The sequence below is a fragment of the Rhizoctonia solani genome, chromosome 15, assembly GCF_016906535.1.
Source record: "Rhizoctonia solani chromosome 15, complete sequence".
Lineage (NCBI taxonomy): Eukaryota > Fungi > Basidiomycota > Agaricomycetes > Cantharellales > Ceratobasidiaceae > Rhizoctonia > Rhizoctonia solani.
Window position 1 is genome coordinate 399,511 of NC_057384.1, and position 20,561 is coordinate 420,071.

Here is a 20,561-nt window from a genome sequence, read left to right on the forward strand (position 1 = left end):
ATCGCTATGATTCCGGCGCAGACCCTCATCTTTGAAGGGGTATGCCATATAGGGTGACCATTCAACTAGCATCAAGTTGTTGGCCAGATTAGGAAGTACCATCTTAGGTATGACTAAGTAAGGACGTTCTACATAAAGCAGGGTGCTTTATGGTATGCTTCGCCTACCCAGGCTTCAAGTCGTCCGCAAAACTCGGTACAAGGCATAAGCTTTAGTGCTGGCTACCAAAGGCTACCTATTTCAGTACTGAGGTGCGATTGACTCGGGAATTGAATGAACCTCTATGCACATACCAAATTGATCGTTTGAATTTCAAGCTAACTGGGTGCTCGTATACGTTATAGCTATGTATATTATGAGCGCGGCGTAGAGGGAATTAATCAACTAAATTGTAACATGCTTTGAATACGACGTATTCAAGTTGCTCGAATTCAACTATCGAAAACTCGCAGCTATGTTTGCTTGAATGGGGATGGCTCTTGGCACGCTCTTCTTCAAGTTAATCATGTCAACATAGTACGAATTCGACGATGTGCACCGTGATGAACACTCTGTGCTGGCACGCAATTGACGGTCCCTTCTCTCCTCCCCAATTCCTATACGGTTAGCTATGGTATTTGGTCCCGCCCAGCTTCGCGCCCAGTACATTTACGTTAACCTTACCAGCTAGGTCAGAGTGAAGTACCCTCATAAGTGCCCCTGATGAGTGCTTTCTTCATTATGTCTGCTCGTATCAAGCACCTGAGCCCCCAATTCCCACACAACCGGGTTCTCTGAGCATCTTTCGCCAGTGTGGATCCAAAATTTCGTAAGGGGGACAGAAGCTCCATAGGTGTGTCTACGATTGTCCGATGTTCTCGACCAGACGAAAATAATGCCGTTTGGTTGGGCGTTACGTGTCGGCGCAACTCGGATTTGGTCGGAGTCCCACATATAGAACACGTGACTCTTTTCTACATACATACCATGTTATCCTACTTTGCTCTCTCGCTTTACGGTTTCGAATGCGTTCATCATCATCATCACGCGCTAACACTACACTATAAATTCGCTTCTCCCCTGAGACTTTGTCCACCCTGGCCGTTCTTGGTTACTGTTCCTCAAAGCTACTGATGGGCGCCTTTTCTGCATCGGGCCCTCGTCTCACGTATGAGCGTATAAATGCTCTATATCTATGACCATTCATACATAGGCCAAGCAAGATACTTATATCTAGAGAATGTATCCTGGCATTGGTTGTTGGGGCGTTTGGGCAAGCGATGTACAATTCGAGTCTGTGAGGACCCCAATACGCCGGATCGGATTTATGTATCATAAGTCTGCCCCAACAGCTCGTAGGAAGTCCATGTAAGTTCTACTCAAGGATTTCGACCAGATACTGTAATTGAGCCAGGAGCCCAGGGCTTGGCATATGCATGTGTGATTATGTTATTGAGTGTCACAGCCACATGTGCTATCATCTGTGTGTCCGGTTTGCTCTCCACCATATCGGAAGACGAGATACGCGTTCAGCTATGGGGTATAATCGATAACTGGACTGTTCTCATTCGATACCAGCAACTAAGAGATATGATTGTCTGAGTGTTGTGATCGTTGCTTGGTTAGCTGATTTCCGGGGCCGGGCGGGGTCGGCCAGACTGTAATTCAACTGGGAAACTGGAATGACAGGTGGACCACGACTCAAGCTTACTTCAATACTCGATATTCGGTACAAACAAGACGGCCGAACTTCCATTTGACGTCTTATCAGCGCCTCGTTCCCATCATATAACACGCTGTTTTTCCTTGCCAGCACACGTAACTCGCAACTGGTTTGTACTTTCTCACACCGAACAACCATGCCTACCCACCGTTTGTTTCACGGTTCTGTCATTACCCCTGTGTCTGTGCACAAAACTGAGTTCTGGCCCCAAGCGTTGCTCTGTGTGAACTCAGCCGGAATTATTGAATGGATCGTGTCCGACGTCAAGTCTTCGCAACTCCAAACCGTGGCGCTCGAAAAGGGTCTTGTATTGGATGATTCGGTTGAAATTTACGAGCTCAGACATGGGGAATGGCTCATGCCTGGATTTATCGATACCCACACAGTAAGTCACACGACGCGTATCCTTATCCCGGAGATTGATCATGTTACACGTAGCACGCGCCTCAATTCCCCAATATCGGAATGTAGTCTGATAATCATGATATCTTGACCATAAAATGACAGTATTTCATAGCGGAGGACAGTATGAGCTTCTTGAATGGCTCAATAACGTGACATTTCCGACCGAATCGCGTTTCCACGACACCACTTTCGCCGAGCGCGTATACTCTGCTGTGGTTGACCGCGTCTTAAATTCTGGTGTGCGTACTCTCAACGTATATTTTCTCACATTATATTGAATCTGTCTCGTTAGACAACCACTTGCTGCTATTATGGTACTCTGCACCTTGAAGCTACCCAGGTACTCGCCAAGCTTACGCACGACAAGGGGCAGCGAGCGTTTGTTGGGGTGAGTGCGAGTAGTATCCTATCTGTCCGTAAAACTTAGCGCGATACGGTAGAAATGCAATATGAATCGCGAATCAGGAAAATATCAAGAAGACTCGACCTCGCAATCCATTGAAAACACCAAGAAGCTTATCTCCTACATCCGAGCACTTTCACCCAATTCTGCACCTCTTGTTCATCCAATCTCACCCCCCGTTTTGCAATTTCTTGCACTGGTGACCTACTAGATTCACTTGGAGACATGGTCAAAGCAGACCCTACACTTGCAATCCAAACACACATATCCGAAAACCTTGGAGAGATTGATTTCACCCTGAAACTGTTCCCTAAAGCCTCCACCTACACTGATGTTTACAAACGTGCTGGTCTTTTAACGGATCGGACGATTCTGGCTCACGCTGTGCATCTTTCGAACGACGAGATGGAGGAAATCAAGAGTTGTGGATCTGGGATTAGTCATTGCCCTACGAGTAACTTTTACTTGAACAGTGGAGTTGCGAGGGTTGGAGAAATGCTTGACCGAGGACTGAAGGTAAATTTGTCTTTTATAGTTTCAATTATCCTGATTTAACCTGGTTTGGATTTTATAGGTCGGTCTGGGCACGGATTGCTCGGTGGCTTTTCGCCTTCAATGCTAACTGCAGTCCGGGATGCGGAATCGCATCCAAAGTGATTGGAATGACCTCTGTTGGGTCATTGCCAGTCCTTACGCCAAATCGACTCTCACTAACGGTAAAGCCGGCGCTGCGAGAACGGACAAGCCACAACGTGCAATGGCATCGTACACCCAAGCTAGCCGAAAACCCTCTGTCCGCTCTCCTCCACCTTTCGACTCTTGGTGGTGCACAGCTATGCAACCTGGAACAAACCACCGGGTCTCTCGAAGCCGGAAAGGAATTCGATGCGGTATTGGTGAGCGTGCGTCCCGAGACTGGGAATGCGAACGTCTGGGCGAATTTGCCAGCTGGGGTGAATAGCAGTGCTGGAGAAGAAATGCCAGCCGATTCGCTCGAAGCGTTGTTAGAAAAGTTCTTCTTTTGCGGGAGTGATAGGAATGTGCGCAGGGTCTGGGTCAGAGGTCGTTTAGTTGGTGGGGTTGAGAAATGAGGCAAGGTTGGGATTGGGATTGACTTGACTATAACTTTGAGAGGTTTCAAACAGGACTTTTTGTAATTCATTTATACAGAACTAATCGAACCAACTTGAATTTCGAATGCTGATGTGACTTAGTGGGCCTGTGTTGAGCCGATAATCATATGCCACTAGCAATAACAAACAGTAAACATGATATCTAGCAAAACAATGGCGGCGCGATGTGGGACTTGGGGGGCATCTTGTCCTATTTGATATACCAGAATCATCTGTGATGGAACACAAGTGGGCCTTTGCTCAGTCCATCGCCGATTATGCGTGCATTAGTGAACCACTTGGATCCTGCCCATCTCATCTTTAAGCATAATTATACCGTCTGGCACTGCTGGGTAGCCCGACGTGTAGTTGTTAGATGTGGTCGGATGTGATATCAACTATATGCGTATACTGAAGCCCAGAGCTGTACCATCATGTGATAGCCGGTTAAATTTGGCTTGTAGGTAGCCCTCAAAGATTTCGGCCTCTTGGTTTTAGCTAAGGATAGATCATCACAATCGGTGCATTCATATTGACATAGAAATAAATCGTTGATTGACCTTTAATAACGTTCATTTATGCACATTGTCCAAACGCCTTGATCATCAGTTGTGACTGCCCACAGAAAAAGCTCTCCTCAGTTCCCCATCCGGGTCCAAGGCACGGTCTACTCCTCGTTCCCCCTCCGACCCGCATGTCACTGTGGCCTTTTTGCCAGCTTCTGTTCTCGGCCATACGCCATCTGCCGGGCAGTCTGAAGATGAGGGCAATTGCGCAAGTGATTTGCCCAAGACAGAGGACAGCAAGTTGTTGTTTATGTCGAGGTCGGTCGCCCAGATTAGCACTCCAGGCATGGCACGCTTGAGCACAAAGTCGAGTTTCTTTGCGATGTATCCGGGTTCTCGTATCCGATCCACTGATTGTCGTACTTGAGCGTCATGGTCTGGCTGGTAGCGTTGTACTCGGGCTTGAGACCTCGTGACTTGATGAGGTGGTTGATTTCACCGCTGGAGTATCAATAAAATCGGTGAGTGATTGTGTTTTATTCGTCGGGGTGGTAGACTGACTATGAGAGGAAGCCCTCGCCCTTTGTGCAAGGACCTGGGGTTCCAGGGCCGGACATTGGACACCCACCAACATTACAAGATGGGTTGGCGAGCGTAAACGAACGTCCGTAGAAGCTGGTAACGCTATCAGCACTTCGATGACCGACCGAGTCAAATGGTTAGAACGTACCCGATTCCAAGGTTAATCTTACCCATCCTCACACCTGCTTTCAGCATCATATTGACCGCTTGGTTGACCTCAGGGATGGCGGTGTGTGGCAGAACGCCAGTGTTGAATTTAATGTCCCAGGATCCGTGGATATCCTGCGACCAAGTAAGTTCTGGCGTTCGCTTACTATCGTCCAATGATACTCACATAGGTCATGAGGTTGATCCAATCGGTGTATTCTTGCAATCCTTGATCGGGAATTGTTGGAGGTACCTATTTAGACGTTATTTCTTATGGTCCAGCTTGAATGTGGAACAATACATACCAGTACGACGCCGGGGCGTGAAGCTGACCTCGACTCGTTTGCCAGATGCCTTGATGGCGGCTTGCAGCTCCTTCATAAGCAGAGGAAGTTCTTGCCGTCCGCTTCGACACCTCCGCGCTCAGTGCCAGGGTATTCTTTTTTGAGGTGGTAAGTATAGAGTATAAACATAAGAGTTTACTCAAGAACTAACCCCAATCCTATGAAGATATACATCAGTGATAAAATACTAGCGAAGCCATAGCACGACTCACAATATCAATACCATCAAAGCCGTATGACGACAGTTGATGAGTACATTCTTGATAAATGCTGCGCGACTGGATGAAGTACGAGCCATTGTCGAGAAAATGTCTTGATACGGTGGATCCTGGCCTCAGGTAAGGGTTTGTCACTTGAGCTATGTTCAAGCACTTACATTAAATGCCCAGCCGCCGACGGCCCACATTGTCTTGAGGTTCGGATTCTGCTTCTTCAACCCTTGCAGCTCCTTGATGAGTTCATCATCATCGCTCTGGTGGTGGTGAGTTTCCAGTCGCCGCGAGAAATGTACGCAAAGGAGTAGACGATGTGAGTAAACGAGAAAGGGTCCAAGTCACGTGGACGCTGAGCCGGGAGAACAGTGTTGGGGACACCATCACAGCTACGGTGGCAGCCCCTAGAAAGCAGGTAGAAAAGCACTTGAGACTCTATAATAACATACAGTTACTATAATAGCCGATGATGTTTCGTCCGGGATTGGCTATATTCATTGGTCAGTTATCGCTTTCCGATAGAGGACCGGGAAATAGAACGCACCAGTAGCCTTGCCGACATTGTCAAATTCACTTAGCAGCTTGCAATTGCTCTGGCATCCGGTACCAGGCGCACCGGTCTTGTTAACAGTGCAGAAGTCCTCGGTGATGCCGCAGTAACCCCACCTAGGAAAAATGTAAGCCGGGCCGAGATCGGAACAATGATCGGACCTACTTTCCACAACAGCCATTCAAGGGACATTCTTATTACCGGGACTTTCGAGCCCACGGAATGGCTAGGCCGGCTCCAGTAAGTACCAATAGTTCGGAGGAGAAGTTCAAGGGCCTACAGCTATTGGTTTTTGGGAGTGGGGGTGTACCTGTAGACCCGCAGATACGCATGCCGGGTTGAAGTCCACCACACCCGGTCCACCTGACATAACCGAAAAGTAAATAAGACAGTTATAGTCTAACTGAATCACTGACCTCCAAGTCTTCTGATTCCACTTGTTGATCTCATCCATAGTGATATCATATGTTGCTGAGACACCAGTACATGTAGTGCCATCGACAACGTCATCGCATAACAAGACCCATCCGCATTCTGAGAAGGTCGGCTGTATCCTCATTCTGTGAGGATCTATACTGCACGGAGGAATACGAGTAATCACTAACCGTGAAGGCAAGGTCCCCGAGGAGCAACAAACCCATTGACCAGGAGCGAGCTTAGAGCAATCGAGCTTGGAGTTGTACTTGGTGAAATCCGCTGCGGAGATCCCACATTTGCTAGCAAGAGTCCCGCATCCATCGCCAGATTCACAGTGCGAGTCTTGCAGTCCGCGCGGGCATGATGTGGGGATGGAACGCAGCTAGATAGGTCACGATCAGTAAGTCATAGTAGCGAAATGATACTCAAAGGCGTACCATGGACGGGGAGCAATAGTGCCACAGCAAATACAGCGAGTGCGTTCATCTTGCCTAGATGAGCGAGGGTTGCCGACTATTTCGCAACTCGGTCCGTCTTATTATCGACTCTGTCCAGCCCCTGAAATTATCCATAGTAGGTGAACGAAAGATCACCCGGTCAGTCCCCGACCTGGCCTGAAATTTCCGCTCATACTTCGGCTAATAGCTTGGCATCACTCGATCACTCGGTTATCGAGTTTATCATATAACCAGCAATTGTCTTGGAAGCAGATGGTGCCTATAAGATGCTCCCTTCGGAGTCTATTTACGACTTCGGTACACGTTTTTCATGCTTCGTGAGCGCTTTGGGGGCGGATCAGATTCGAGACACCGGTAAAACTTTCCGACCGTGGTTCCGGGCGGTGTCCTGACCGATCATAAATCTGGCATCCACGCTTCTTCGTCTGATGGCGGCGGTGCCACCCAGCAAAATTACGGACTGGGTTGCATTTATTGGCTCTTGCCCAAGTTTTCTCGCGCGCCGAGCCGGCTAGACGATCATGACAATGTGGGCGCACTCGGGGCACTCGGGCTGCATTTCTTCGTAGATCTGATAACACTATTATGCGTATTTGGGATGCATGATTTATAGCTGTGCTCGAATATGGGGTTTTCCTTAGAGCTCTCGCCATGTTTTCTCGTTGGAGGACCTCTGGTTCTCGTCTCCATCTTTTGGCTGCTTGTTTTCTAGCTGTCTCTCCCAGTCTATGTAAGTTCTAGAACAACTTGAATTCCGTTTTATTGATAGTATCTTTATGATACAGCGTGGGCGGCGTCATGCGGTAAGACGCACACAGTCGCCTCTGGCGAGGGCTGCTGGAGCATCTACACCGATGCCAAGCTCACACAGGCTCAGTTCCTCGCCATTAACCCCGGACTCGACTGCGCCTTGCTTCAGCTTGGACAACAGGTGTGCACAGCGGTGGCATGCTCGAAGTTCTATACAGTGCAATCCGGGGACTACTGCTACAAGATACAGACCGAACAGAATATATCGGATGCGGACATGAAGACTTTGAACCCTGGGTTTACGTGCGAGGAACTTTTTCCCGGTCAGAACGTCTGTGTGTCGGCACCGACGGCCAATCCGCCGACCACTACTTCTGCGCCACCAAGTACTACGATTCAGACTACTACTGCTCCAGTTACGACTCCGACCGCTGTTCCCGTACCGTCGCCTACGGGTATAGTATGTCAGCGAGCCGGCTGTGAGCCAAGGCGATACATGCTACAACCTCGCGACAGCAAACGGAAAGCAGCTGAGCCAGTTTGTGGCGTTGAACCCTCAACTAAACTGTTCTATCCTGCAAGCCGGAGATGAAGCATGTATCGAGGGGCTTTGTGAGCGAATCTACAAGGTCAGTGATGTCTGACTCCGTACAATTTCATTTTACTGATGAAATGGTTTGGCTCTAGGTTCAAGAAGGCGACTGGTGTGCAAAAATCGAGTCTAGCTATGGCCTTGCTTCTGGCGATCTTCTCAAGCTCAACCCCGGTCTCTCTTGTGAAGCGCTTGCCCCCGGCCAGGACGTCTGCGTCGAGCCCGGTGTGGTGGGCAGCACGGCTGACAGCATCGTCGTCCCACCGATCGACCGCTTCCCAGCTCTCTCGCCTGGAAACACTATCCCTCAGTCACCCATTTTGGCATATGCTTCCGCCGAGGGTAACGCTCGCGACACGTTCTACGGCGAGGTGATCTTTCAGAGCGACTCGCAACACCTCGAGGCTTTTGATCATAACGACTTGAACGGAGATGGTTTCCTTGACCAGAATGAGCTGCAGAAAATGATGTCTTATGATCCGGCTGCACTCCGTGGAATCACAGAAATTAACAGCAAGTTGAACTCAGACAACCTAGTTCCGGAGATGCTGAAGGAAGCTGATCTCAATGGTGGGTACCTGGGTTTGGATCTATCTGTCATTTGTTAATCACACTGTTCCATGATCAGGGGATGGGAAGATCAATAAGGACGAGTACCTATTTGCCATTCGTCAAATCCAGAACGTGACGAACGTAGTCACCGATCTGGCTGCGGATAATACAGCGGCTGGGCTAGAACGTAAACGTGAGTGATAAGGTGGTCTGTCTGTGGATTATATGGAATCTATAACACCCGTCTCTAGGTATTATCCCCGCCATGATCGCTGCAGTGGCAGTGATTATTGGACTTGTAATAGCAGATGTGACATTATTCTTCCAAATCCTAGCAAAGAACGAGTTATTCAGAGGAAATGATCTGCTCAGCTACTTGGATATCCGATATTGGGACGGAAGTAAGTCATGAGAGCTATACGATATCATATGACTAAACACTTCCATATTTTGATTAGAGGGAAATCCGCCTTCATGCGCTGCATACATGTACTGGTCCTCTAACTGTGGTGCGATCGGCTCGGGGCATGCCAAGTCGTGCTCAAATGGCGGAGAAAGAGTATTTGGATCTAGGTACGAACTCTCCATAAATCAGTTGTATAAGCTCATTGACAGTATTTTGACGTAGCTGTGTAACCCATTTCCATAAAGGGAGTGCGGGCTGTGGGTTCCTTGGGTGCAAGTCACTCTGTAAGAAAACTAGAATAAAAACGTCGATACCTCAGCTAATTCAATCTTCAGGCTACAACTACAACTTGGACAACTGCGACTGTAGCGCTCTGAAATACACGGTACGTCCGGTGTAAATGACGTTACTACTTGCTCCTGAATGTCATTCCTTTCAGATTGAGCGAGATACCGAGTATACAGATACACCTTACTCCACTACAAATGAGGTTGGTGTTGCAGCATGCCGAAGCAAGTGTGGTGGCACAACCGGATGTGTTGGGTATATGCGCCCTAGTCACTTATTCGAGACCTTTGGCTAACATTTTTGAAAGATACTCTGTGTCACCAGGAAGCTCCGACACCACTCTTTCATGCAAAGTTTACAAGACGATGTCAAACAAAAAGTCCAACGGCAAATACACATCGTTTAGACTGGAAGGATGTAAGTTTGGTTCCTCCTTACACTTCTTCAACTAAATATTGTCATTAGCCCCGGTCGGTGGTCAGCAATGCTCAGTCCCGGAGCCGGGATATTCAGTGTGGCCGACTTCAGTTATGGAAGAGGACCAAAAGAAAGGGGAAGTGTTCAGTGAAGCATATCGCACGACCGACTCTAGCCTGGTGAAACGTGCTAACCCATCACGAGTGGACCGTCGCAGCGATCTAAAATTCGCGACGACCATCAAGAGCCAGAAGTGTGGTCTCTGTGCTCCGTTTTCCTTTACCACCACTGTGGAGGTGAGTTTCGCTGATTTCCAAAATGTCTCCCTTTTTGTTGACACGGAATTATTCCAGGGTACTCTCAAGATGAAAAAGGGCGGATATACTGACAACGATGATTTGTCCCCAGTCTGGTTGGGAATGTGTAAAGGCGGGCAAAAATGCGGTAGTGGAGGAAAGCACGTCTGGCTCCTGGACAAGCTCGGGAGCTCTTATATCAAGCGCGAGGTTTGCGTCCCCATGTCGACAATTTCGAATCCCAAGTGCGATGTAAGTTTTTTGGGACTTATGGCTCGACAAATACTTATATACTCTTCCGTAATTAGGCTTCATGCACAGGCTTTTTGCCGTACGTCAGTGGACGCAAAAAATTCGACTTTAACGGCTTGCCTGAAAAGAAGGATATCCGGAACAGAATCGAGCAGGTCAAAGAATGGATCGCCGTGAGTACCTGATTACCTCCAGATTCGTTTATCCAACCACTCACGCCTTTCCCACCAGAAAACTGGCCCGGTAATGGCAAGCATGTGCACAAACACTACGGCCTGGCAAACTACGCTACCAGCCTAAAGTCCACAGGCCCAGATACTGTATTCTATGATAAAGACAAGCAATGGGGCGACTCGACGTGTGGAAAGTGCGACCACGCTGGTAAGTTTATTTTGTTCCGCCCCGGACTGAGCTAACCTTGCGCGATATCAGTAACCGTGGTCGGATACTTTGAATATGAGCGAGCCGGAAAACAATGTAAGACATAATACGCTTTTCCTCCGATACACCAGCTAACCACAAAAATTCAACCAACTCTTAGCTCTTGCGTGGATCATTCATAACAGCTACGGCGTTCGGTAAGCACTCTTCCAACTCACATATATATCCCGAGCCCGACAACTTATCGTGCATTCTAGTACGGAAAACGAGGGTATCAGTTTATCGAAGAGGGCAGTGCGGGCATGCGTAAATCAGATTGGTGGGGGGTCAAAGTGGACGAGGGACGGGTGCATGATGAATTTTAAGTTCGAATTATGTAGATTAAATTGTCATTTTGGGGGAAATTTTATGCTTTATACGAATCATGTCTTGTCGCTGGCTGGCTGGGGGGCGAATCAAAGGCACGAGGGCTATATGCATGTTTTGACTAGGGGCAAGTTGTCATTCGTACGCGAGGAACACACCGGTAGCTCGATGAGACAATCGGCTCGCAGAACACAAACAACTCGATCATGGATACTTTTGACCGGCCGGTAGCATACCACTCTCGCATATGCATACAAACTCCAAAAGCTCGTGCAGTGCAGTGCAGTAAGTTACAAGGATAGACGCCAAGTCAGGTCATGTCATTCGGTCATAACTATCCGCCTTGGAACCGATGTTTCGCTCTTGAGCATCACCTAGTAGAACTTGCTTACTTTCTTGAATATGCCCATTACTTCCATATTGCCCTGCTCCTGCGTGCTCTGATCCTTGTAACACAGCTTGCCACTGGTGATTATATGCCAGGGCAATATTACCACACGCATATACTACGACATACGTATCGCTGCATATAGCCAAGCTAAACATTCAAAGGCTGTACTCGAGCAGCCCCCTGACACATACCATACCCAGGGACACCTCAAATGTCAACTTTCACACGCCCAACAGTCACAGCATCAACCAATCTCGCATTACCACTAGCCAACACAACTGCGAAAACAAGGATATGAAAAAAAGAGTAAAAATGGAATACAACACGACGACGACAAGGGGAAAAGAAAGAGAAAGCTACACAATCAAATCCAATGATTATTTTGTTTTCATTCCTTCCCTCCCCCTACAACTCAACCAACGAGCGTGGACAACGGGGACGAGATGGGAGGAGCGGGGAGGGAGAGGGGAAGGGGGCATAAAAGAACTCGAGGACCTAGTTGCCCTTGGCCTTTTGCGCCATCAAGTTCAACGCGCTCCCAGCCTTGAACCACTCAATCTGTCCCTGGTTGAACGAGTGGGCCAACGGAATCTTGTCCTTGCTCCCGTCTTCGTGGCGCGCGACAAGGGTCAGTTCTTGCCGGCGCAAACGACTCGAGGCCCTCAATGTCGACTCGGTCCGTGGGCTGGATCTTGTCATAGTCGGCCGGGTCGACAAAGGTGAGCGCGAGCATGCCTTGCTTCTTCAAGTTGGTCTCGTGGATACGGGCAAACGAGCGCACGATGATGGCGAGGCCGCCGAGGTAGCGGGGTTCGAGAGCGGCGTGCTCACGAGAGGAACCTTCACCATAGTTGTGATCGCCTGTCGGTCGGAAACGGTATCAGTAAGAGACGATGCGAGATGAAGGGAGCACAGCAGCTGCGTACCAATGACAACCCACTTGACGCCCTTGTCACGGTACTCGGCCGCAACCTGGGGAACACCACCCCACTTGCCGGTATCCAAGTTCTGAACCTTGTTCGCCTCGCCATTGGCAGAGTTGATCGCGCCAATCAAGCAATTTTCTGCACATCCAGTCAGCGGCTATTTTCTCTCAACGGTCATAGCAGCCACTCACGCGAAATGTTCTGCAAGTGTCCACGGTACTTCAACCACGGTCCACCAGCCGAGATGTGGTCGGTAGTGCATTTGCCCTGGACCTTGATCAAAACTGGCAAGTTCTTGGGCGCCTTGCCGTCCCATGGCTGGAAGGGCTTCAAGAGCTGGAGACGGTCAGACTTGGGGTCGACGGCGACGTTGACGCTGCAAAGATCACATTAGTCACATTGATCAACACAATTTAGCTTGGATTATTAAATCGAGAGTTGGATTGCCGAACCGAGCCGCGCGGGGTCGGTCGAGGGGCCATCGAACCGGGAATGATGATGCAAGACATCGAACTCGGATGAAATGGGCCATCATCGAGCCAGGAACGATGAACCGAGCCGAGGACCAAGATGCAAATCCAATCGGCTGGACCGGATTGGCGATCATCGTGTCGATGATCGCCATGACACATCACCCCATCCCAACCCACTCCAAACAAAAAAAGTAATAATAAAAGACCCACCTAGCCCTGTCCTCGGGCGGTGCCTGGAAGGTGTCTTCACCCGGGTCGTACCCCCTAGGTGGAAGTTCATTTCCACTCGGGTCGGAGAACTTGAACTTTTTGCCATCGGATCCAGTCAACTCGTCCTTCAAGGGGTTAAAGGTCAAGTCGCCGGCAAAGGCCAAGGCGGTGACAATGTCGGGAGAAGCGACGAATGCGTGGGTGGCAGGGTTGGCATCGTTACGACCGGTAAAGTTACGGTTGTAGGATGTGATGACTGGGTAATGTTAAATTAGACGAGAGCTAGGAATGCAAAGGATAGGGACCTACTCGAGTTGACGTCTCCCTTCTTTACGTCCTTGCGATCCCATTGACCGATGCAAGGTCCGCAAGCATTGGCCAACACAACACCTCCAACCTTTTCAAATGCCTCGATCTGACCGTCGCGGGCAATGGTGGCACGGACCTGCTCCGATCCAGGAGTGATCGTGAACTTGCTCTTGGTGGACAGACCGTGGGAAGAGGCTTCGTTGGCAATGGCAGCGGAACGAGACATGTCCTCGTAGGACGAGTTAGTGCAAGATCCAATCAACGCGACCTTGAGCTCCTGAGGCCAGTTGTTCTTCTTGACCGCCTCGGCAAACTTGGAGATGGGAGTGGCCAAGTCGGGGGTGAACGGACCGTTGATGTGAGGCTCGAGCTCGGACAGGTTGATCTCGATCTGCTGGTCGTATTCGGCGCCTTTGTCGGGCTGGAGATTGTGCTGGAAGGACTTGGCGTACGAGGCAATCTCGCCACGCTTAGTTGCGCGGAGATAGTCGCCCATGCGTTCGTTGTAAGGGAAGAGAGAGGTAGTTGCACCGATTTCGGCACCCATGTTGCAAATAGTGGCCATGCCTGTGCAGGACAAGGACTCGACACCTGGACCGGTGTATTCGACAATGGCACCAGTTCCACCCTTGACGGTGAGGATACCGGCGACCTTGAGAATGACGTCTGTGGGATAATCAGTAGCTGATTGATGCTGGAATGGCAGATTACTAACCCTTGGGAGTAGTCCATCCGCCAATCTTGCCAGTCAAGTTGACGCCAATGACCTTGGGGCACTTGAGTTCCCAGGGAATGTTGGCCATGACATCGACGGCATCGGCACCACCGACACCGCACGCGATCATACCGAGACCACCCGCGTTGGGGGTGTGCGAGTCGGTACCGATCATAAGACCACCGGGGAAGGCATAGTTCTCGAGGATGATCTGGTGGATGATACCAGAGCCTGGTTTCCAGAACCCAATGCCGTACTGTGAGGTAAATGCGTGAGATATATGTATAATATCTGATTCAAGCAACCCACCTTGGCGGTAGCAGTGGCCAAAAAGTCATAGACCTCCTTGTTGATGTCGATGGCACGTGCAAGATCCTTTGCGCCTCCGACCTGAGCCTCGATAAGATGGTCGCAGTGGACGGTGGTGGGGACGGCAGTAGTGGGCATTCCGGCGGACATGAATTGCAAAAGGGCCATCTGGGCAGTGGCATCCTGGCACGCAACACGGTCCGGCCGCAGCTTCAGGTAGCTCACTCCGCGCGTAATGTCCTGGTTCGCGGGATCGTCCAAGTGGCCGTAGAGGATCTTCTCGGACAGCGTCAATGGCCGGTTCAGTCTGGGCACACTGTCAGCACAAGTCACATGCAAGACAGGGTATATGCGCACCTCTGGCGGACAACAGCCAAGGTATCCTCAATGCGCTGGTAGTTGATGTAGTTGTTCGGCTCGAGCGGGGACATCGAGACCTTCTTGTCGCCGATGCGTGGGGCCGCAGTGGCCATGCCACGCGCAAAGACTCGGGCCTTGGTGCGGAGCGAGAACATGATTGCGTTAGTCGTGGTCAACTGGGGAGAAACCACTCCGGCTTTATCTATCTCTCACCCCGTGAGACCCGCCAATCACACGGCCCCCTTTGCCAGCCTAAAAATTGCACATATTCCGCGGATCTGGCCTGCAGACCTCCTTTTCGGATCGACCCGGAAGCCGGGTACCGGTCTCCAGACCAGGTGGCGGTGCCTCCCCGCGTCTTTGCTTGAGTTCTGTCCACACGCTACGTCGGATTGCGTCCGACGTGGGTTTGGGCTCCCAGGCGAGTGTGATATTCTAGGCATGTATGTCTGCATGCCACAGGGAGCTCTGCATAGTTTGATTTCCTGCCCTCGTCTGCTTTGTGAATCCTCGGCATGCTATTGGTTCGTCATTCCGGCTCGGGTCAAATACGGTAATATCCGTATTCGTAATACCAATCAGGCTCGTCTCGGAGCACGCATCGTCCCCCCTAATGACGCTTTAGGTAACCTCGGGTCGCGCAACTGCGCGTGTTTTCGAATATTCTTATTTGTCTCGGCTGTAGTTTCTTGCCTGCGTGTTCTTGGGTGGCGTTGACTCGCGTGTCAATATTTTAGTTCCGTATTTTCCTGCAGAGTAATTATATCTGGTTATCTTGAATATTAAAAGTACGCCATAGGACAGACACTCAAAGTGACAAAGTATATGAGCCACCTGTCCTCCACTTTCACGTGCACGTCGCCCCCGTTTATCAGTCGGAATTCAAGTACGCTCACTCTGTCTTTTCCATCTAAATTCACCAATATTTCAAAATATGAACTGGAAGCCTATAGAATCAAATACAAGGCACCTTTCCCATCAAGTAATACTTATCAGCTTAATGAGATAGCGCATAATCGTCTCGCGCAAGCATTCGCACTCGCTGCCTCTAAAAACACTTCAATATCGGCAAGTTATGAGTTAACTATTCATACCCAAGCCCAACATCAATTGAATAATTCTGGAATTGGACACTTTTAATCAAACTTCCAAGGAAAAGGGAGGGGACCAAACACAGCCATTATATGCATGTGCATATGTATACCATTCATTCCAAGTACTAGTAAGTACATATTTCCTTAACCACACACTTCCCCCGCTTCAAACTTGCACATCATTGTAAACCAAAGTCAGCCCCAGCCCACATCGTGAACACCGGTACGGCTAGCAACACACCGGCATCTCAGGGGCCCTGACCACCTTGAAGTGGGTGCGCCCAACCCCACAGGGCAGAGGCCTCCTACATTGGGGAGCGCGCCTCCTTCATGGTATCCATACATTCACAGAGGGGAGCCTAAACACCCAAGTCCATAGAGATGACGCTCAGCTCAAGTCTGAGTTCAAGCCCGAGTTTGAATCTTTGCCAGTGAACCCAAGTCTAGCGCTGCTTTTGTTCAGTCTGGCGTGGTGAGTGGGAGGTCAGTCAAAGGGAGACGGAGGCCACTTGGCATGCTGGTATACGCAACGGGTAAGGTGAAGTAGGCACACATGTGTTTATTGAATTGTATTTATCTTGGCAGCCTGCAATAAGGCTAGTAAGAGAATCGACCAGGGATCAAGTAAGCAAAATCCTGTGCGCAGTTCAAATGCAGCTTACTGCCGATGCGCAACTGGACCTGACTTTCTCGTATAATAAAAGAAATAAGAGACTTGGTCTCATCGCATTACAATGCATAAAAATTGGACAAGTTTTGGACCACGTTCCCTGAGTTTGAGAGCCGGAGAGGCATTTGGCCTGCAAGATTGTTTATCAATGTGACACTATACCTTGTCCAAGCTATCTAGGATAAAATATAGAGCCCTGTAGCTATACAACTTTTGATGCACATAAACACACATTATAGTGCCTTTTATGGTAGGTTAATCCGGAACTTTAGCCAAAATGAGTGTGTATACACGCCCTATTCTATGTATATTCACAATTATATGATGAAACCTATTGATGCAGCAGTATAGAATAGTGACGATCATTCTTAGATACTACCTTTATGTATCACAGGTCCAGTAGAGTTGGGCTAGAAATACACAAACCAGGCTGATGACATAATAAAACTTTTATGATAGTACCATTGTGTGGCTCTCCCTTCACCTCGACCACGATCAACTATGGATAATCCAGAGTTGCTTGATTTTCCAGCGACCGTTTCGGGCCTTCATAGTCTTCCAAATGAGCTCTTGACTCATATATTGATTATGGTCTGCAATTCTCAACAATGCGTTCTTGGTCAAAAGCAAACGCATCCACTATATCCAACGACTCTTACACATGTTTGCTCGCTTTGGAGACAGATAATCATTAATATACCTTTGCTGTGGTCACATATCGATCTTACCGTACATCCAAACGGACTTGGTGATACACTTGGCGTCGCCCGTGCATCTCTATCCCTAGATCGAGCAAATCAGACACCATTAGACGTTCATATTTCGGAAAGATCACTAACACAGCGCTCCCAATCCATACATTTTGTTAATCTACACATACTAGAGGACTGCTTAGCACATGCTCAAACTTTGGTTTATAAAGAGTTCTCGCGCTTTGAGAGTGTAGCTAGAGTATTATATCGGTGCCTTAGCAGTGCCGCACCAGGAAAGCTAAAAGAGCTTACCATTCTATTAGAACGAGGAAGAGCTTTGAAGTACTTTGATGAAAAAAAATTTGCAGAAGAATGTTTATCTATGAGCCCCCACGCAGCCCCACAAGCTTGCCTCGATGATCTTTTGCTCTCCATAACTGCCCTGCGATTATCTGATTACTTTCTCCCCTGGACAAGCTTCGCCTACCATGGCCTCGTAGAACTCTGTCTGCATATCAGGGAAGACAACTTTTACCAAACCGCTTCCATTTCCTACTATGAGTTACTGCACGTACTCTCTTCTAGTCCGAGGCTCAGAGTTCTTGATCTGGAGCTCGAGTCAGGAACGCACTAGGTGCCGATACCGATATTACGCCTGCGCGCTTGAACTACTTGGAGGTGATTCGAATCGGAGGCATAGCAAACAGTTGTCTTGATGTTTTGCTAAAATTATTTGTGCCCGGTTTAATGCCGTTGAGTATATCATGTAGTGGGTTCACCGATACTAGTCGCAAGCAGAGTATTTTCCACAATACTAGTATTGCCGATTTTCTTGCTAGGTTAATCGTCAAGAATATATGGCTCTCGTGGACCAGCTACTCAGTTATACGCGAATTTCTCTCATTGGTACCCAATGTCCAAGAACTCGCACTAGATCACTTTATCCTTTGTGAGACAGCCGACCAGCTTGTTGTATGAACCGGAAGATGCTGGGCACATAAACACCCTATATTTGCTCCCTCCTGTCGGATTGAAGTAATCAACCTTCAGCATCTGGTACAAGTCCATCAAGTAAAAAGGCTCCTTATTCATCAAGAATGTAATCTCCTGAGTAATGGGTTTCCGGTCTCAAGTGTTGATAGCGCATCGGTGCTTCGGGACGCATTGCCTGAAGGATACCCTAGTGTCGAGAGATTCAACTCACCGAGCCGTACGCATGGGGATTCCCAGCTCTTTACAACATGGATTTTATCATCTAGTCCAGAGGTTTGGTTTGTTAAGAAAGTAAGCATTTTGCAATCATTTTAAATAGTAGTGCTTACCTCTTGGTCCCTTCAGTCTTTGAGCTCCATCACGATCGCGTCGTTGACAAGCAGGCAATGTTTGTTCCGTTTAAGATATGAAATTAAATGTGCATGTTGAATTTGCTTCATCTTGGCGTAAAAAAGAGACGAACTGGTCAAACATGCAGTGTCAATACGCTATTGGGATATTGGAGTATTGCACTCTAACTGAATCCCATATAGCTGCAAGGAATGTTTGTATATTAACTATCAAGTATGATGTGAGTTCCTATCTCTTATGAGTATGGATCGTATTCTTGCATGACAGCCAGGTAGGAGTTTTAATGTACTCGATATGATGATTGCACGTGTTTGTTCCAGCTTGGTGAAATTCAGATTATCGAATGGGGCGCCTTTCTGGTCTCCACAACACGAGACAATCGACAATGACTATGGATGAAGGTTACTACTGTTAACGAAAATGTTACCACTAAATCGTTGACTATACATGCTCTCCCGAATGAGTTGCTTGTCATTATACTTACTTGTGTTTACCACGGAAACCTGCGCGAGCCACTGGCTGGAAATCTCACCGATCGTGGCAATTGTGTAAAAGTCTCTGGTACCCTTATGCTCGTTTGCTCTAGGTGGAGGGAAATAGTTATGAAGATACCTAGATTTTGGTCTCATATCGATCTTTTGACGCATGAACTAAATAATCCAATCCACCTGGCAAACGTACAAAAGCACCTAGCCTTAACCAAACAAGTTCCTGTGGAAATCCATATCATGGATAAACTTGAGCCATCTGCTCCACTCGAATTGGAAATTTTTTGCAAAATTATCAATGAAGCTGCACCTCGTATGAGGTCTCTTATATTCCATCAAGTAAACTATTCCATGGACAGGGCCAGATATTCTTTACCACTGCCTAGATCATAACACACCGGGGACGCTAGAAGAGCTTACCATCGTCCTAGATGACGGATCCGAGGATTTTCGATTGTTTATCGAGGCAGAGGACTCCATAACTAGGCACAGTCACCCACCTATCATACTCAAACATATGACCGTAGATCGCCTTGAAGCTGCGTTACTCTCCACTGTCACTCTACGACTGTGCGGTGCATTCCCTTACTGGGTCAGTAAGGCCTATCATGGGCTCGTTGAGCTCTGCCTCCACTCCAAGCCAAACAACTCCGTGCCTCTCGAAATCAGTCACTCCAGCCTTTTGCGTATTCTTTCGCTGAGCCCCAAACTTCAAGTTCTCGATCTAGATATCAAGTTCACAGCTATAGCCGAGGGATTCATTGAATCCGTCTATCTCGAGGACTTGCGGATTCTCAGAACAGGATTGATGTCCCTCCACCAATTCAAGCACTTTGTGGAATACCTGTTTCCTGGCCCTAGCCCTCTGACTATGTGTTACCGGGCATATGATGGTAATAGTGTTGCGTCTATTACCGAGATAACTGCCTTCTTTTCACGGGCAAAAGTGGAGAGAACCTGGCTTAGGTCCAGTCATCCATATATGGATCCTCGTGGCCTTGGAATACTCAAGTTGGCTCCTCACACACGAGAATTGGCACTCAGTCAGCTTCCTTTTTATAACATGCACGCGAGAATTCAAGTGGATCCCGGTGATTATCAATACCACATAGATACGCTGTATCTACTACCTCCCTGCAAAATTTCAATAAGTAATCTCGAACAAATCACAAAATCTTTTCGAATTCAAAAGGTTCGAATACACCATGCATGCCTTGTTTTGGAAGATGATAAATTGATCCCCGCTTCAACGCTCCAAGAACGGATGTCAAGTATTTGCAAAGCCATCGAATGGTCTGATGAGTATAAACCACATGGTTGGGGAATTCCGTCTTTCCCAGCCACAACTCGAGGTTAGCAACATTAGCATGAGGTATGCAGTCATTCTCTTCATTTTCTTCTGCATTTACAGACTAGATGTTATTCAGATATCGTCACTCAAG

The 20,561-nt window shown here is 48.4% G+C and overlaps 5 protein-coding genes across 5 annotated transcripts; 3 read left to right on the forward strand and 2 right to left on the reverse strand.

The window, feature by feature from the left end:
- Nucleotides 1–1,838: 1,838 nt before the first annotated feature.
- Nucleotides 1,839–3,601, forward strand: RhiXN_11951 (amidohydrolase family protein; the record flags this gene model as incomplete). The annotated part of the gene is made up of 8 exons (XM_043331766.1): nt 1,839–2,087; nt 2,141–2,169; nt 2,220–2,346; nt 2,400–2,495; nt 2,548–2,709; nt 2,796–3,026; nt 3,085–3,108; nt 3,233–3,601. 8 exons carry the CDS (start codon nt 1,839–1,841, stop codon nt 3,599–3,601), a joined length of 1,287 nt encoding a protein of 428 aa, XP_043186527.1.
- A 626-nt stretch (nt 3,602–4,227) lies between these two features.
- Nucleotides 4,228–6,820, reverse strand: RhiXN_11952 (chitinase; the record flags this gene model as incomplete). The annotated part of the gene is made up of 14 exons (XM_043331767.1): nt 4,228–4,538; nt 4,757–4,803; nt 4,859–4,992; nt 5,045–5,110; nt 5,159–5,296; nt 5,353–5,359; nt 5,414–5,529; nt 5,578–5,673; nt 5,759–5,817; nt 5,863–5,901; nt 5,958–6,079; nt 6,183–6,326; nt 6,380–6,762; nt 6,818–6,820. The coding sequence occupies 14 exons, from the start codon at nt 6,818–6,820 to the stop codon at nt 4,228–4,230; spliced, it is 1,665 nt and encodes a 554-aa protein (XP_043186528.1).
- A 669-nt stretch (nt 6,821–7,489) lies between these two features.
- On the forward strand, nt 7,490–11,137 carry RhiXN_11953 (LysM domain protein; the record flags this gene model as incomplete). Its single annotated transcript, XM_043331768.1, has 20 exons — nt 7,490–7,568; nt 7,624–7,769; nt 7,839–8,052; nt 8,105–8,217; nt 8,276–8,750; nt 8,809–8,925; nt 8,984–9,133; nt 9,191–9,305; nt 9,361–9,422; nt 9,474–9,523; nt 9,578–9,681; nt 9,734–9,843; nt 9,892–10,139; nt 10,197–10,391; nt 10,448–10,564; nt 10,623–10,634; nt 10,694–10,772; nt 10,824–10,868; nt 10,933–10,964; nt 11,030–11,137. The coding sequence occupies 20 exons, from the start codon at nt 7,490–7,492 to the stop codon at nt 11,135–11,137; spliced, it is 2,571 nt and encodes an 856-aa protein (XP_043186529.1).
- Nucleotides 11,138–12,082: 945 nt separating this feature from the next.
- On the reverse strand, nt 12,083–14,986 carry RhiXN_11954 (aconitate hydratase; the record flags this gene model as incomplete). Its single annotated transcript, XM_043331769.1, has 8 exons — nt 12,083–12,390; nt 12,456–12,593; nt 12,647–12,831; nt 13,139–13,394; nt 13,448–14,113; nt 14,163–14,418; nt 14,472–14,778; nt 14,829–14,986. The coding sequence occupies 8 exons, from the start codon at nt 14,984–14,986 to the stop codon at nt 12,083–12,085; spliced, it is 2,274 nt and encodes a 757-aa protein (XP_043186530.1).
- A 4,373-nt stretch (nt 14,987–19,359) lies between these two features.
- RhiXN_11955 (uncharacterized protein) lies at nt 19,360–20,476 on the forward strand (the record flags this gene model as incomplete). The annotated part of the gene is made up of 2 exons (XM_043331770.1): nt 19,360–19,432; nt 19,479–20,476. 2 exons carry the CDS (start codon nt 19,360–19,362, stop codon nt 20,474–20,476), a joined length of 1,071 nt encoding a protein of 356 aa, XP_043186531.1.
- Nucleotides 20,477–20,561: the final 85 nt, after the last annotated feature.